At 42.1% G+C, this 18,615-nt stretch overlaps 1 protein-coding gene across 2 annotated transcripts in view; it reads left to right on the plus strand.

Annotated features, from left to right (window-relative positions):
* NCAM2 (neural cell adhesion molecule 2) overlaps positions 1 to 18,615 on the plus strand; it is a 578,411-nt gene that overhangs the window by 527,485 nt on the left and 32,311 nt on the right. The window contains exon 17 of one of the 2 annotated variants that reach the window (XM_073668266.1): positions 15,599 to 15,715. The exons of the other annotated variant lie outside the window; for it this stretch is intronic. Coding sequence (XP_073524367.1) covers positions 15,599 to 15,715 — 117 coding nt within the window. The remainder of the gene's footprint in view (positions 1 to 15,598; positions 15,716 to 18,615) is intronic. 2 annotated transcript variants of the gene reach the window in all.

Raw genomic sequence — 18,615 nt, forward strand, 5'->3', positions numbered from 1 at the left:
ACGAGGAATGAAGGGATCCCAGGGGTGCGGACGGGCGAGTCGCCACCGCACGCCCGAATCCACCTGCGTGGAGGGGTCAGGCCAAAGGGGGAGACCGGTCCCCGAACTAGTGGAGGCAGGAAACAACCCTCAGCTAGAAACCGGAGGCTCTGACATTTTATGTGGCGCAGCCCCTCGCTACACCCGCTAGGAAGGCACCACATAGGGTCAGGGAAACTGGCGCCAAGTTTACCAAGAGGAGGCCCGAGGCAGCCGGACAGAAGTGTTGGTAAGAAAGGCCAGACAAAGGACACACAAAGGGGGTCCTGTGAAGTGCTCCAAAGTTATCTGGGAGTTGTCTGAGCCCCTCACCTGGTGAGCACATTACGACGTGGGCAGCTGTTACCTGCAGACGTGGTCTGGATAATAAGAACTGTGAGTAAAGGCCCTGAACTGCATCACTGACTCCGTGTCGTTACTGCTGCTGCCCTGCACCATCACCCCCATCCTCCGCATACACTGCCCTGAGGCTATACTCCTCCCGTGGGGAGTTATGCTACGCTCTGCTGCACCCACAACACCAGCCTCAGCGGTCTGCCCTGTAGCGGCGGTTCACTCTGACCGCAATCCACGGGTGGCGTAGTCGGACATTTAAACATCAAAACCACATAAATAGTTCCGCCACTGGTTTGACCGCCCTGAGCCACGGAACCGGGTCGCCGCCATGAAGACTACAACCACCAGCATCCACCAAAAAGGGTCCGGCTCCGGGTGTCCCAAGGCCCAGGGGGTGCGTCAGAACATTTTCATCACCTTTCACAATCACCAATGGGACAAGGCAGTGATGTCCTCTGTCCCCTCTCTTATACATCCTAGTGACGGAGCACCTGCTCTCATCAATTCGCCATAACCCCAATATTAGGTGGATTGAGGTGGGAGGCACCGAGTACAAGTGCTCTCTATTTGCTGATGATGTCCTAGTATATATCACTCAATCACATATATCCATCCATGCTGTTAAGGCTGAAATAGATCACTTTGTTACATGGTAAAATTTTAAAATCAATGCAGCAAAGTCTGAGGCCCTCGATGTCTCCCTCCCCAAATCCATATAGGATTCCATCCAGTCCAACTTTCCCTTTGCCTGGCCCTCACAGGGTATCAAATACTTAGGAATTCCTATTCATAGAGACCTCTCCCATCTATGTTATCTTAATTTTGGGCCCTTTATTGAACAACTCCATACAGACCACGGTTGGCAAGTTAGAACTGTAAGATTCACTACGTGAACCACTGGTGTTTTGTGGAAAAGCACATGTACACTGCGTTCCAAATTATTATGCAAAAAGTGTTTAGGAGTGATAAGGGAAGAATTTGTTTGTTTGTCAGTTAAACTCATTGATGGTGATGTGTGTCAGGGCTCTTTATATCACTGTAAGCAATTGCAGACACCTGTGCTAATTAGTTTGGCAGGTGTGTCCAATGAAAGGCAAGACTACTTAAGAAGGCTCTCTCACATTATTAAGCAGCCTACATTTTCTGCCAAAATGGGAAAGAAAAAGGATGTGTCGGCTGCTGAGAAGCAACAAATTGTGGAGTGTTTAGGTCAAGGCATGACTACAATCAACATTGTGCGATGATCAGGATGAAGTGTCTTGGAAATCAAGAAGTATGTAGCTGATTCACAGTACACACGTGTGCGTGCTGATAAGGGCAAATTGAGGACTCTTTCCTACAGGCAATTACGTCAGGTTGAAAGAGCAGCGGCAAAAAAGCCTTGTCATAGCAGCAGACAAGTTTTTGAAGCTGCTTGTGCCTCCAACGTCCCCCGAACAACAAGATGCAGGGTCCTTCAGAGGTTTGCAGCTGTGCATGCGCCATCCTGTCGACCTCCTCTATCCACTTCACACAAGCAGAAACGGCTCCAGTGGGCCAAACATTACATGAAGACTGATTTCAAAACTGTTTTGTTCACGGATGAGTGCCGTGCAGCGCTCGATGGTCCAGATGGATGGAGTGGAGGATGGCTGGTTGATGGACACCCCACGCAAACACGGCTACAGCGCCAACAAGGAGGAGGTGGAGTAATGTTTTGGGCTGGAATCATGGGGAGAGAGATTGTCGGCCCCTTTAGGATCCCTGAAGGCGCTAAAGATGAACTCCATAATGTATGTGGATTTTCTCAAACAGCACTTCCTGCCATGGTTCAAGAAGAAGAACCGTGTATTTCACAGCAAGATCATTTTTCTGCATGATAATGCACCATCTCATGCTGCACATAAAACATCTGCATCTCTGGCTGATATGGGCATAAAAGGGGACAAACTTATGGTGTGACCCCCATGCTCCCCTGACCTCTACCCCATTCAGAACCTTTGGAGCATCATTAAAAGGAGTGTCTATGATGGCGGGAGGCAGTTCACATCTAAGCAACAGCTCTGGGAGGGTATTCTGTCCTCATGCAAAACAATTGAAGCAGAAACCATCCAAAACCTGACAAATTCAATGGACGAGAGAGTTCAGAAGCTCCTTTCGAACAAGGGGTCCTATGTGAAAATGTAACATCACCTAGAATAAAGTTTTGAGTTGAAAACTGTTTGATTTCAGTTTCTAACAACCTGCTAATGCTTATAATTTCAAAAATGACCATTTTTTTGGTCTTTATTAAAATGAAAAGGTTGATCGAAAAGTTTGGGGGATCTAAGAGTGTGGCAACGCAGTAGTCATGATTACTTCGAATTCTGACAATATGAGGGTCATTCTGCAGGTAGTGCAGCAAGAAGGCACTTATGTGCCTTGCGCATCTCGGAGCCCCAAATTTATTTTCCGGGCTAGATGCAGCTAAAAATTATTTTTAATTTTAAATCTGGTGAAGCTTTAATATAGATGGCCTAATAGGATCAGTGCTGCACACTGCTACAAAGCCCAAATTATTTTCCAGTCAAGATACAGATAAACATGATTAGTAATTTGAAAGCTTAAAACGGTTGGTAGGGTGATTTTAACCAGTCATCAAGCTTTTACTCTCCCCAGGATGACACAGGGGTAGAAAAGTCGTTTCGGATCCATGATTTGTTCATCTTTATGAACGTGAGTCTGTCTACATTATCAGTGGAGAGCCGCGTGCGCTTATCTGTCAGCACACCACCAGCAGCGCTGAACACACGTTCAGACAGAACGCTGGCTGCGGGGCATGACAAGATCTCCAAGGCGTAAGTGGCTAGCTCCGGCCATTTATCCAGATTGGAAGCCCAAAAAGAGCAAGGGTCCAGTGACACAGTCGTGGCTTCAATGTTTACTTGGAGATACTCCTGTACCATCGTCTCTAGGCGTTGACTATGTGTCAGACTTCTTGTCTCCTGTGGCCTTGCAAAGGATGGGCTAAAAAAGTGGTGAAATGATTCCGCAAAATTGATGTTACCAGCAGATACTGTGGTTCTGTTACGGTTTGAGTGCTGAACACTTGACGGTCCCACGGTTAGAAAGGTGGAACTGTGAGATTCACTACGTGCACCACTGGTATTTTGTGGAAAAGCACATGTAAGATTCTGCAACAGTCTCTGCTGATACTCCTGCATGCGTGCATCCCTTTCTATGGCAGGAATATTTTCTGCAAATTTACTTTTGTACCGGGGATCTAACAGTGTGGCAACCCAGTAGTCAGGATTATTTCTAATTCTCACAATTCGAGGGTCATGTTGCAGGTAGTGCAGCAAGAAGGCACTCATGTGTGTTGCGCATCCAGGAGCACCAAGTCCCTGTTGTGTTGGTGGCGAGGTAACAATCATGCTTCCTTCCTCTGTCCTCTCCCCCCAACCTCGCACAACAGAAATGTGATCAAGGTCTCCCTCATCTGATGAGTCTTCCATCAGTTCGTCCTCCACTTCTTCCTGGGCTCCTGCACCTTCCTCACTAGTTTGGCTGCTACCATGCGCCCTGGTAAAACCATCTCCTCCACCCTCACATGCCTGCCGCCTTGGTGCTGCCGACCGTCTGGACCTTGCAGATGTTAGCCCTTCCGCATACAACTCCTCCTCCTCTACTTCCTCCACCTCCTCTTGTGCCACCACCTGACTCCGAATTCTGTTTAACATGTGCTCCAGCATGTAAATCACCGGAATAGTCATGCTGATAATGGCATCGTCAGCACTAAACATCTTCGTCGCCATTTCAAAACTGTGCAGAAGGGTGCATAGGTCCCTGATCTGAGACCACTCCTCCAGCGTGATTTGCCCCACCTCTGAATCTCGTTGGCCCAGGCTATACGTCAGAACGTATTGCACCAGGGCTTGTCGGTGCTGCCACAGTCGCTGCAACATGTGCAGAGTTGAATTCCACCGGGTAGGCACATCGCATTTTAGCCGGTGAAGTGGCAGGCCCAACGACTTCTGTAGAGATGTAAGTCACTGAGCTGCGGGATGCGAACGGCGGAAGTGAGCACACAGCGACCGTGCCCTCTGCAGAAGGCCATCTAGTCTGGGATAGTGGGCTAAAAATTGCTGGACAACCAGGTTCAACACGTGAGCCATACAAGGCACGTGTGTGACATTGCCCCGGCGAAGGGCCGCACCCAGGTTTGCAGCATTGTCGCACACGGCCTTCCCTGGTTTCAGGTCCAGTGGAGACAACCATTCATGAAATTGGTTCTCCAGAGCTGACCACAACTCCTCAGCTGTGTGACTCACATTTCCCAGACATTTCAATGTAAAAACCGCCTGATGACGTTGAGCCCTACTGCCAGCATAGTAAGGAGGTGTGCAGGATCCCTTCTGCGCAGTTAGAAAGCTTGTGGCATGACCAGACAGGCTTTGGGTGCAGGTGGAAGACCGAGAGGAGGTTGAGGAGGCAGAAGCAGTGGAGGAACTTTGACATAAAGAGGATTGACGCACAACTCGTGGGGACGGCAAGACTTGGACAGCAGCCCCTTGTCCTGCTGTCACCATAGTTACCCAGTGCCCAGTCAGCGACATGTAACGCCCCTGTCCATGCCTACTCGTCCAAGTGTCTGTGGTGAAATGCACCCTGTCACACACAGAGTTTCTCAAAGAAGCGGTGATGTTATGTGCGACATGCTGGTGGAGCGCAGGCACACCTTTCTTTGAGAAGTAGTGCCGACTGGGCATCTGGTACTGGGGCACTGCGACGGACATAAGGTCTCGAAAATCCTCTGTGTCCACCAGGCGGAAAGGCAGCATTTCTGTAGCCAAGAGCTTGCAGATGGTGAAATTCAACCTCTTAGCTTTCTCATGGCTAGGAGGAAATGGTGTTTTACTTGTCCACATCTGAGGGACTGAGGGCTGGCTATTGTGCTTAGACGGGGTTGATAAGGGTGTCCCCGGCAAACTGCCGGTCTGTGAGGAAGATGCAGGCGGACATGTTAGGTTGCCTTGATCCAAAGGTGGTGCTATCAATGTCGGACAGCGCTCAACACCAGCTGGTGTTACCACCGCCAAAGAAAATGATGATCTGCCAATCACGCTGGCTGTTGCGGGTAAAGAGGTGGCAGGTCTGCGCCCCAAAACAGGTGTGACTGCTGTCCCCCCAGTCACAGAGGATGAAGAGGCCGCGGATGCACAAGATATGGCAGACGGTGGTTGGCCCGGCCGGCTAGGCCGCATTGTAGCACACTGAGCTTCCCACTGCAACTTATGCTTCATGTCCATGTGCCGGTTCATGCATGAAGTACTCAAACTATGTATTTTTTGGCCTCTACTTAGCTTTTGCTGACAAATGTTACAGATAACACGAGTTGGGTCATCTTTATCGATCTGAAAAAATGCCCAGGCTATGCAAGGCTTAGCACCCATGCGACCTGAAGAGCCACCACGACTTGTGGTGAGAGGCAGAGTTGTGTTTGAGGATGCAGTTGTTGACGTGCTTCCAGTACTACGTCTCTGTCCAGGAAGGCGCAACCTGACCTCGTCGTCACTAGCATCTTCCTCCGCCTCCTCTGCTGACCTCATCTCTTGGCTGACTGTGGGTTGACAGTAAGTGGGATCTCCGACCTCATCATCATCACCCTGTGCGTGATCACACCCGTCGTCCTCAGAGCCAACCTGTTCCTGCCCTGACAAAAAACTAAAGTTGTCGCTCCAATCAGGTATTTGAGTCTTATCATCGTCTTCCTCATTGTCTCCACCAACAGGAGTTACAGTTTGGGAATGAGGGTCTACATTATGGTCAGAACCTTCTGCGTCTGGTCCTGGATCCGACTCATAAAGATTCTGGGCATCAGTGCAGATCATTTCCTCGTCTGGATTCACAGAAGCGCTGGAGTCGACCTCTGATTCCCAGGCTATAGTATGAGTAAACAGCTCTGCAGACTCAACCATCTGTTCTACCTCATACTCAGACGGGCAGCTGGAGATTTGGGAGCTGTGAGGAAGCAAGTGCGATTTGGGTGACACCTTTGAGGACTGGAGTATTTGTGATGTTGAAGTTGATGTGGAGGAGAGTCCACTTAAAGGAGCACTTGATATCCGTTGAAGCACCTGCTGTTTTTGTGCCTCATCTGGAATTTGTAGCGATTGGCGTGGCCGTAAGAAAGGGATCTTATCACATTGTCCGCTAAAAGAAGTAGACATTTTAGTTTGGCTGGAAGATGGTCTTTCTTCTGCAGATGTTACTGTTGCTTTAACACCTACCCCACGGACACAACCTTTTTTCCCCTTCCCAACACGCCTATTCCCCTTTCCACCAGCAGCAGGCCTTTTTCCACTCATTTTGGTGGTTAACTAATTCACAACTCTGGAGTTGTTTGCACAAAAAAACAATGGATGGTAACCGAGCAGAGCTGAGTGGCCAAACTGTGGTATTAGGCCAAAACTATTGGCTGGGATAGATGCAGAAAAAAATTATTTTGAATTTGCAACCTGATGGAGGTCAGTATAGATGGATTAATAGAACAAGACCCACACACTGCTAGAAGCCCAATATTATTTCAGAGGTAGATGCAGGAAAAAAATATATTCAGTTTGCAAACTGATGGAGGTCAGTATAGATGAACTAATACAACAAGTCCCACACACAGCTAGAAGCCCAAATATTTTTTCAGAGGTACTGTAGATGCAGATAAAAATTAGTTTTAATTTGCAACCTGATGGAGGTCAGTATAGATGGACTAATAGAGAAAGTCCGACACACTACTAGAAGGCCAAATATTTTTTCAGAGGTAGATGCAGAAAAAAATTTATTCAGTTTGCAACCTGATGGAGGTCAGTATAGATGGACTAATAGAGAAAGTCCGACACACTACTAGAAGGCCAAATATTTTTTCAGAGCTAGATGCAGAAAAAAATTATATTCAGTTTGCAACCTGATGGAGGTCAGTATAGATGGATTAATAGAACAAGACCCACACACAGCTAGAAGCCCAATATTTTTTCAGAGGTAGATGCAGAAAAAAATATATTCAGTTTGCAACCTGATGGAGGTCTGTATAGATGGACTAATACAACAAGTCCCACACACAGCTAGAAGCCCAATATTTTTTCAGAGGTAGATGCAGAAAAAAATATATTCAGTTTGCAACCTGATGGAGGTCAGTATAGATGGACTAATACAACAAGTCTCACACACAGCTAGAAGCCCAAATATTTTTTCAGAGGTACTGTAGATGCAGATAAAAATTAGTTTTAATTTGCAACCTGATGGAGGTCAGTATAGATGGACTAATAGAGAAAGTCCGACACACTACTAGAAGGCCAAATATTTTTTCAGAGCTAGATGCAGAAAAAAATTATATTCAGTTTGCAACCTGATGGAGGTCAGTATAGATGGATTAATAGAACAAGACCCACACACAGCTAGAAGCCCAATATTTTTTCAGAGGTAGATGCAGAAAAAAATATATTCAGTTTGCAACCTGATGGAGGTCAGTATAGATGGACTAATACAACAAGTCCCACACACAGCTAGAAGCCCAATATTTTTTCAGAGGTAGATGCAGAAAAAAATATATTCAGTTTGCAACCTGATGGAGGTCAGTATAGATGGACTAATACAACAAGTCCCACACACAGCTAGAAGCCCTAATATTTTTTCAGAGGTACTGTAGATGCAGATAAAAATTAGTTTTAATTTGCAACCTGATGGAGGTCAGTATAGATGGACTAATAGAGAAAGTCCGACACACTACTAGAAGGCCAAATATTTTTTCAGAGCTAGATGCAGAAAAAAATTATATTGAGTTTGCAACCTGATGGAGGTCAGTATAGATGGACTAATAGAGAAAGTCCGACACACTACTAGAAGGCCAAATATTTTTTCAGAGCTAGATGCAGAAAAAAATTATATTCAGTTTGCCACCTGATGGAGGTCAGTATAGATGGATTAATAGAACAAGACCCACACACAGCTAGAAGCCCAATATTTTTTCAGAGGTAGATGCAGGAAAAATATATATTCAGTTTGCAACCTGATGGAGGTCAGTATAGATGGACTAATACAACAAGTCCCACACACAGGTAGAAGCCCAAATATTTTTTCAGAGGTACTGTAGATGCAGATGAAAATTAGTTTTAATTTGCAACCTGATGGAGGTCAGTATAGATGGACTAATAGAATGATGCTATGCCCAAAAGATTTTACTTCACTAGGTGCAGTAAAAAAATTGGTATTCTATACACAGGTGGTATATCTTGCAACACAGATAGGCTACTCCACTGACTAGCACACTCTGCAATAGGCCAAAAAGGATTAGCTTTGCTAGATTCAGCCAAATGCTGTGAAAAAAACTTGCACAGCACTGGCACAGACCTGCCTGGCAAAAACTGATAGGAACTGATGTAACCTAGTCCTGAAAAGGACTCCAATTACAATTAGTCTTTACTCCCACAACCTATCTATTTAAGAGCACAGACCTCCCTGATAAAAGTCGTAGGAAATGCTGTAACCTAGTCCTTAAAAGGACTGCAATCACAACTATTCCCTACTCCCAAGCTATCTGTATATTTGTGCGAAAATTGGCTTGAAATTAACAAGGTATAGCGCACACAGCAACAGCGGTGCCGTCTAACATGCAGCTGCAGCAGTGAGAAAATGGTGGCGACGGGGAAAATGGCTTGGTCTTATAGGGCAAGGACATGTGACATACACTGCCAATGACACATGCCCTTGCTTGTGTGAAAAAAAGCACTTCGCTCCGTGTGTGCGCTGCTGATAGGCTGACAGATTGCACCTCCCCACTGCAAATGCGGGAAAGAGAAAAAAAAATGGAGATCTTCATTGTTCCTGCAGAGATCCATCCCCTGCCCCTCCCCCCACCCCGCTGTACACTCAAACTGCGTATTAACATTAATTTTCATCATTACTGAGAAAAAATCCAGTTATGATTTTGGTGCACGAACAGTTATCGAACATAACCTCGAACAGCCGAATTTTTCTCAAATTGTTCGTGTTCGCCGAACGGCTCGAACACCGCCCAAAACAGCTCGAATTTGAGATTGGCGAACAGTTCGAGTAGAACAACGCTCATCTCTACTCAGAAGCCAATTGAGAGTTCCCTTGGCTGTGTGTTTGGGATCATTGTATTGCTGAAATATGGCAGCAGATTTTTATCAAGAATGTCTCAGTACATTTGTCCATTCATTATTCCTTCAATTAAATGAAGTTTGCCAGTGTCGTATGTTGAAAAAAATCCCCACACCATGATGTTCTCACCTTTAAACTTCACTGTTGGTATGGTGTTTTTCGGGTGATATACAGTGCATTTTGGCCTCTAAATATGGTGTGCATTATGGCATCCAAAGAGCTCAATTTTGGTCTCATCTGACTAGACTATATTCTCACAGTATTACTTAGGCTTGTCTAAATATTGTTGCACAAACTTTAAACTCACTTGAACATACTTTTTGTTCAGCAATGGAGTCTTGTGTGGTGAGTTTGGTTGAGTGCCTTACTTATAGTTTTCTTTGAAACAATTGTACCTGCTGATTTGAGGTCTTTCTGTAGCTCCTAGCAGGTGGCCTTTGGCTCTTAGACATCTCTTCTGATAATTATTTTCATTCCTCTGTCTGAAATCTTGCGGAGAGCACCTGGTCGTGGACGGGTTATGGTGAAATTATGTTCTTTCAACTTCCGGATTATAGCCCCAACAGCCCTCACTGGAACCTTCAGTAGTTTAGAAATTCAGTTGTAACCAATGCCATCAGTGTGTTTTATAACAATAAGGTTGTGAAAGTCTTTAGACAGCTCATTTGTTTTACCCATCATGAGTTTTTTTGTGTGGCACCTTGGTAATGAGATACCTTTTTATAGCGCACCAGTTGAACCAACTGATATTATTTTTCACAAAGTGGCAGAATTGCTTTCTAATTACTGATAGATTTCAGCTGGTGTCATGACTTTCCATGGCTTTTTGCACCTCTCTTTCTTTATGTGTTCAATACTTTTTTCCTGTGTCATTTCTCATTATTACACATAACTTAATTTATGGACATCTATTATTCGATTTCTTTGCCTGTGTTGATTGAGTGGGTTGTTAGCGACATCTGGTGAGAATTTCATATCAATAGCAACTTTAGAAATATATTTACTTAGAAAATTGGTGACTTGTTCAATACTTATTTCACTGACTATGTTTATACAAGATAGATACCAAGATGTTAAAAAAACCATGGCTGTTTTCCTCTCTAAATAGCCAAGGACTGTGGTCAGCCAAAAACAAGAATAATATAGCAACTTTAAAGGGGTTGTCTTGTGAGGGTTTTTTAATACTGTCCAGTTCTTGCCAGTATTTACTTCCTGCTGCACAAATGACATCTTGACATGGAAATATGTGACAACTGCAAACAAGCACTCATTATTATTATCTGCAGTGGTCACATGTCCCTATGTCATAATGTCACTGCTATATTGTGTGGTCAGTACAAAGGGCAAGCACATGACTTATTGCTTCTAAACACCATACTAAGGACCAAGAGGCATTCGTTATGGGTGGGAGAAAGGCGATTCCAGCAACTAAATAGGAAAGGGTTCTTAACAGTTAGAACAATCAGACTATGGAATGCCCTACCACAAGAGGTAGTGATGGCAGACACTATATATTTCAAAAAAGGGCTGGATGATTTCCTCCATGCACGTAACATTGTGGGTTACAGTTAAATTAGACAAAATTTGGTGGAGGAAGGTTGAACTTGATGGACCTAGGTCTTTATTCAACCTATGAAACTATGTAACTATAGTAAATAGAGACTGGAGAGCATTGTAACAGGGTGGCAGGGCATTGATGGGATGAGTATGACATATTCAATTTTTTTTAACCCATTCTCAGCCTTTTGTAAAATAAAATACTGGGAAGGTAACCCCATTTAATTAAAAGGTTTTAAGTTGTGATATGTTGGAAAAACCTATAGTCTTCTTCAGTCTTCTTACTATAAGTCTCCAAAGAATTTGTCTATATCTGCCAAAAGAAGATGTTTGATTAAGTTAGACATGATTCTGTATATTTAGTCCAAGTAATATCTTAAAAATAAATCAATTTCCATTTCTAAAGCATTTTGCCTATTTATATGTAAGTATCAATGACTCTCAAATCAAACCGGTTTATTTGTCACGAAGAAAATATGTATTGCACAGACATTAATAAGGTGCACTCTGAAGATCTGAAAATGTGTCATAGGAATGAAATGTACAATTGAAAGCACTTGATGTACTGAAAACCTCTTTCAATGTGAACACTTTCATACAGATTTTTTTTTCTATTTATTGGATCGTCTTGTGGGATATTAAAACTAACCCAGAGAGCACTCGTTCCTGAAGAGTTCTTCTGTACAGTAATGTGTAACTGTACTCTCCTTGTATATTTCTGTCTTGAATTGACAAGAAATGAAGTCAGAATGAAAGCTGTCATTGATGATCCAAGATGGACAATATAAATAATTACAATAAAGATTAATTTATGTGGTAATTCCCGATGCGAGTAATCATTTCTTGAGCAGTTTTGAGGTCTGTTCTTTGAACATTTGGGTCTTTGTGCACAATGGGGCTAATTCTATTGACCATTCTAAATAAGAACGAAGCTGGTCTAACCAACCAATTTTAGTGAGGCAAGATATCTGTCACAATGTATGGGAACCTCCCAATTCCCAATATTGTTACAACAGATGTATTGGGAAAGAAAGATCATTTTCTCAAGGGAAATAATCCGTTGCAAGAGGTATCTGGCAGTGACTTACCCCCAGCCTCGAAAATAGAATACATACTGGCTCGGTTAAGTGACCACACATGTCTATAGTGGGGTTGGGTTTATAGCTTCTGGGCCAAAATCTTTGAAGCAAGTAAAGGTGAGCTGTAAGCTTTGTTCACATCACATTCAAAGCATAGAAGGTCCTTTTGGCCTCCATTGGCCTGGAATATGTTGGTTTACTTTTTTTAATGCTGTTAAAGAGTGTAATGAGCTGGGCTATTTCATAAAAAGAAGCATACCAAGTTGTATGTTATTCACAAAAACAGCCAATTGGCATCGTATCCTACTACATTGGTATATTTCAGAAAAACCTTTCTACGTATTCTGCCAAATTAAACCTAGTTGTTATATGAACGAAGCCTAGGAGTTCCCTAGTTCGGAAGTCCCCAATATTTTTGAGCTTCTAAGACACTTGTAGACATATTGTATTGTAGTTGTTGTACTCAAAAAAAAGGTATAGCCAAAGAGCATGACTTTTTTCACAAGTTCAGTATTACTATGACATACCTGGTGCCACTAGTTGGGGATCTAGATGCAGTTGACTCAAGAACCACAAGTGGTTTGTAGACCATTGGTTGGAGAAGACTGTTCTTGCTAAATCTTTCACTAGTATTCAACATGGTGACATTGAATGTCCACAGAAAGTAAAACTTTAAGCAGCAGTGCTCTTATTTGACCTGAAACTTCACTGTTCTGGGGAGGGGAGGAGGGAATATTGAATGCAATATTTTATTACTTACTTCTAAGAGGGTAATGCTGAAATCACAGCAGATTTTTGGTTTATGTAGTTTAGCTAGAGTCTGTCAGCTCAAAGTAACTCTATAAACTAATGGCATAGTATTGTAGGGGATAATTCCCTTGTAAAATATGTAAAGGTTTTGAGTAAACTCTTTCTGCAGAGAAAGCTCAGGGAAGCTTGTGCTGTCAATCACAAATGATAAAGGTGGGGGCATGAAAAACCACTGTGTGGAACAGTGCACTGAGCCTTTTGGAAAGACAACTGTGCTCTCAACACCCTTATTAGCATGTTTGATTAAACTTCAGTTTCTACAAAACGGAGGCAGATATTGAACACCAAAAGTGCACTTTTTATAGAGTCTATATCTTCTACAAGGCTATATGCTTAGCTAGATACCCTTTAATCTGTCTATAATAGTTGTCCAGTCAAAATGCCTTTAGTCATATCAGATTTTTGTAGGAAGCAACAACGTTGTTCCAACTGGGCAAATTTACAGTATTTTGTCTAACAATGTTTTAGTCAATGTAAACATAGGATTAATTGGGTGAATTGAATAAAAAAAGAAATGATTTTTGGAATCGAGGAGGGAAAGCAGAATATCCCTTTGGTTTCCAACTACATAATAGAAGTATTTAGTGCCCTAGTTACTTAACTAACTTCAGTCCTCTAAATCACTCACTGGTCTGTCAATCCACTAGTTATTAGCTTATATTCCTCATTGGAAATAACTGTTTGCTGTTCCTGTTTTAAAGAAAAGAGTTTCACACTAATTATATTTCAACATTCCATAGGGTAAGTGATAAATGATTGATCACTGGGAAACCAAGTGCAGTGACCCTCGTCATCTCTAAAGTGTAGGTCTCAATATCTTTTTTACAACAGGGATCATAGTGAGTGGGAACAATGATGTTTGGCTTAACGGGAACCTAACAGCTTCCCTAGCCTCCCAAAACAGCTACCATTTATGCATAGAAGGATTTCCCTGCACTGTAACAAGCTTTCATATGTGGCTTAGTGAAATTAATAAAAAAATTAAGTTTGAAGCTGTGCTCGCACTATGCAGATTAGTGGTTTGCTAGTCGGGGAGGCATTGATTATTCTGAATCAATCTTTTTTCTAACCATGTAAGCATGCCCCTGTGGGCATGAGCAACATGATTTGCATAAGTGACACTGCTGCTGGCATTTTGCAAATATCGCACATGCGCATGATGTTCTCCTTCCTTGATAATGCATAATAAAGCTGGTGATATATCCCCAGCTTCATGGGCGCCTAGTGTATGCCAAGGGAGGTAGCAGTGACAATAGACCTGGATAATTGAGGAGGAGCTCCATACCAAGGCAATGCACAGTGCGCTGCTGAAGCTGGGGACGTACACCTGGCTTCATTATGCACTTCCAGGGAGGTAGAACATTGCGCGCAAGAAGAATATTTGCAGAGAGAAGATGGACATGAAGCTCTTTCAAATCATGTCACACATGCCCACAAAGGGGTGCTACATGATTATTGGGAGGATTAGTTCAGACTAATCAACACCTGACACCCCCCAACTAGTCAACCACTAACTTGCATAGTGCGAGGGCAGATTCCAAGCTAATATTATAGTAATTGACCAATTGCTAAGCCACATAAATGGGCTTGTTAGAGTGCAGGAAAATGTTGCTACACATACACGGTGGCAGATTAGTAGGGCTAGGACAGCTGTGAGATTCCATTAAAATGTTTAGGGATTAAAGGGGTTATCCAGTCCCCACCTAATCCAAGAAAAAAAATAAAAACTCAAAAATATTTAAAAATGCATTTACATACCCATCCAAGTACCACATATGAGCAAAATCAAACACAAGCATCACCTCCCGTTCCTCCTAGTAAATCTGTTGCCTAAATGTAGGGTTTTGGAGGAGCTTGCACTGATAGGACAGTAAGTAAACCACATGTCCCAACACTTTCCTTCATGGGTGGAGGAATAAGAAGTTTGTGAAATTGAATAGCTAGTGATGTAGTGTGAACGATATCCACAAGGCATTACAATGAGCTTATGCAAGGAAATACAGTTTAATGCACTGATGTTGAACACCCAAAGATCAAATAAGTTGATAATGCTCTTACACAATAGGTGAGGGGGAGCCTTTTTTGGCATATAGGCAAGTTTTGGCCTGTCATCTCAAAGAATTGCACCAAAGTACTGCAGGGGACAATTAACTGTATTCCCAAATGGGTATTCAGCATGATACTTTAAGTGCACTTATATTAGTAGGTGTCCTTAATGCTTTGAGATGATTGCCAGATACTGTAATTTTTTGTGAGTGGATATCCCCCTTAAACTATGTTAGATTGAAAAAACAGCCATACCCATGCTTGACTACCACTCCATTTAAGCTCCTCCTTGATTGAGTGCAGATTTGGTATCCACGTTGCAGTAACCATAAGGGTCCCATCATTGATACCCCTAGCCAGCTTACATTTATCATCTTTCCTGTGGTTAGGTGGTATATTTGATTAGTAACAAATCCTGACCTACATCCATTACACCTGGATGAGGGCGATCAGCTCTGTTAGTCAGAAACCTTTAGCATTCAATCACTTCAGTAGGCCTTTATGTCCATTACTGCAACATAGCAACTTATAATTTCCAATCTGTTGCATATCTATGTAGTATATACATAATTTCGGGAATGCTTGATATCTTGTAGGAAAGATGGATCAAAAGAACCCATAGTAGAGATGAGAACTGAGGATGAAAGAGTTACTAATCATGATGGGAGCCCAATTAATGAACCCAATGAAACAACACCTCTTACAGAACCTGAGTATGTATTCTTGCTTTTGTTGTTTCTTATAAGTTTAGCGTTAAAGCCACCCAATATAAGACATCTTTGCAGATCTCAATGCCTATCTAAATGTTTTGTTTCATCTTCTCTGGATATGCTTTCTCGGTCATGTAATTTGTAGAATCATTTATGTTCATGTGTTAATTAGTTGTAAATACAACATACCAATTTGGGAAAGCAGCTTACAAAATGTAATCACACCGGTAATACTTTTTTTAAAAAGGTGACAACATTGTGTAAAGCATAAATTATAAGATCGACATTGGCAGCACTACATAGGTATCGTGTATTTTTGATGATCTTCCATGTCTTAATTTACCTGTTCTATACAACTGAAAGCTATGTATAAAAGTGGGACATTTGCGTTATATAGGGTAGACCTTAAAAATCTGAACCCTATGCGGCAATTTAGATCTATAATTATAGTATATCTCCTCATAGCACTGCCGACACTCTGCATGGCTTCAGGTAAAGTGATTTCAGTACATGTCGACATGTTCTGCTGACATCGCCTGCTTGGATCATTTTCTCATCCATTCTGTTGGGCCTTTCATAAGTCTGTCCTAGACATTGGTTGTCTATTTTATTGGCACTGGCCATGTATTTTCTATGCTAAAATGGAAAAGACCAAAAATTGACCAGTAGATCAGTTGTGTGTTCCTGTGAATGAGCCTCTGTTTCCATATTGTAGGCCTCCTCTATCACAATACGGCACATTTGACACACACAACACTTCTTCATTCCGTAGACTGGCACTTGACTGTCAGGGAAGGTTATGATGGACCTCATTAATTCATTATACTACTTTTGTTACACAAAAGAGATCTTTGTAAAAGAAGATAGCTTTACTGTAAGACAGCCTTGATGAATGAGATATATATCAGCCAAGAGGAAACTCTTAAAATATAACTTTTATTAAATCTCTAAAATTATTTTGTACCTCTAATGTCCAGTATAAACTACTCATTAACCCCTATTGAAGTCAGAATATCACAACAAACCCCTCATATAGTAAATTAGAGAGGGCAAACAATACTGATTCAGTCCTGATAAGTGAATCTTTGCAGCAATCTTTGTTGAAATCAGGACACAACAAATGAAATCAGGACACAATAAATAAACCTCTTATATAGTATGTTGGAAAATCCTGCAGTATTATTCCAGTCCTGGTCCATATATAACTTAAACAAAGTGATATAAAACATTAACAATATGTATGGATCTCACCCATTCTTCTGCCTGTGGACATCCTCCAGGGTTTTTTCCTCCAATTCAGTTAGTTTGTTTTACTGAGAGTAAAAATCTACCCTGTCATGCCCATGATATTTGCTCCCACCCTAACAAGGGCAGTACCCAAGTGTATCTAATACCCCACAAAAAGGAACGAAGTCCCTTGATGAATGAGACGCAAAACGGATCATCCAGTTCATATCAGAAAAGAGAAACAAAAAAGATGTTCTATTGTGGCCCACCCCTTATTTACCGTAATGAAGAACTTTTATATTAAAATATATTTTAATATATTTAGAGAATAAAATTGAAAAAAAGGAAAATTTAAATTTGACCTTTTTACCCATTTTATAAATCTACAAACCCTGCTGTTCTCACATGCCCCTGATCCACCGGCGACCCTCCACCCTGCTCCAGGTGCCAGGCATTGGCTGAAGTCACCTTGACAGTCACATGAGTCAATCAGTGATCTCAGGGATCTTCCAACATAGCCTACAGAGTCGCTGAGCTTACTTATTGGCTGCCGCTATGTCAATATGACGTCAGCACTGCAGCCAATGGCAATCATCAGGACCAGCAGTGGAGGCTTGATTGTGGGCCTGAAGAACATGAGCAAAGACTTAATTTAAAGGAAACAACCCCTTTAAATTGTTAACTTATCACTCAAATACAGATTAGCACAGGGGACACAAAATATTGTAGAAATCATCATCCATATTCCTTATATCTCGCAAGGTTAAAAACTTGCTCTCTTTCTTTGAAAAAGGTTCAGTCTTTTGATTTAGGCCTCAAGTCCACAGCTGAGACTTGTGCATGAGATGGTTCGGCTATACACAGAGCCCTTTCGGCTCCATACTGCAAAGATACTCTCCATTTGAAGCAATAATTTTAGAAGAGAACAAATCCAAAAAGTTTAATTGGAAGGGAGTGTCTCATAAGAGACTGCAGTCATCTCTCTACTCTTCTGTCCAGTGAATGCATCTTTTTTTTTTTTTTTTACCTAAATGTGACCAAGGACATGTTCTCACATTCAGTATTTGGTCAGTATTTTACATTAATAATTGTAAGTTAAAATCAACAATCAGAGAAAAAGTATTATAGAAACATGTGCACCACTGCTGCATTTTTCACCCACTCCCGGTATTGGCTTATAAACATGGCCTAACTGTAATTATCATTTACAGCTCTTAGTTAACGCTGGTGATACATTACGTTTCAACTAGTGGTCTAATCTGTAGAGAAATATCTCTTACATTCTTGAGATTTCATTATGGTTTTTTTCTTCTCTCTAAAAAAAACTGTACATTTTTTTAGTTGTCCATAAAAAAAGCAAAAATTTAGATTAGAAATTCTGCATTGAGCTCGTGCAGAGACTACAATACATGTGGAGATAAGCGAATCAATCCAAGGATGATTAAGTTGAACTTCCTGAAATTCTCAGTTTCAAGTGAGTTCAAATATTTTAAGATTCCATTTGCGGTTCACACACAAAAAAAAAAAAAGAAGCCCGACACCATTTCTCACTCTGCTAAAGCATCATAGAGCAGGCTAAAATAAATGATCATACCTTGTACAGATTATCATACCTTGTACAGTGGTGGTCATTACAGGTGGCCATCACAGATCAGTGTTTCCCAGTAGAGCACAGT

This window comes from Phyllobates terribilis, unplaced genomic scaffold, assembly GCF_046119375.1.
Source record: "Phyllobates terribilis strain yellow unplaced genomic scaffold, ASM4611937v1 Scaffold_2__4_contigs__length_985480577, whole genome shotgun sequence".
NCBI classification, from domain to species: domain Eukaryota; kingdom Metazoa; phylum Chordata; class Amphibia; order Anura; family Dendrobatidae; genus Phyllobates; species Phyllobates terribilis.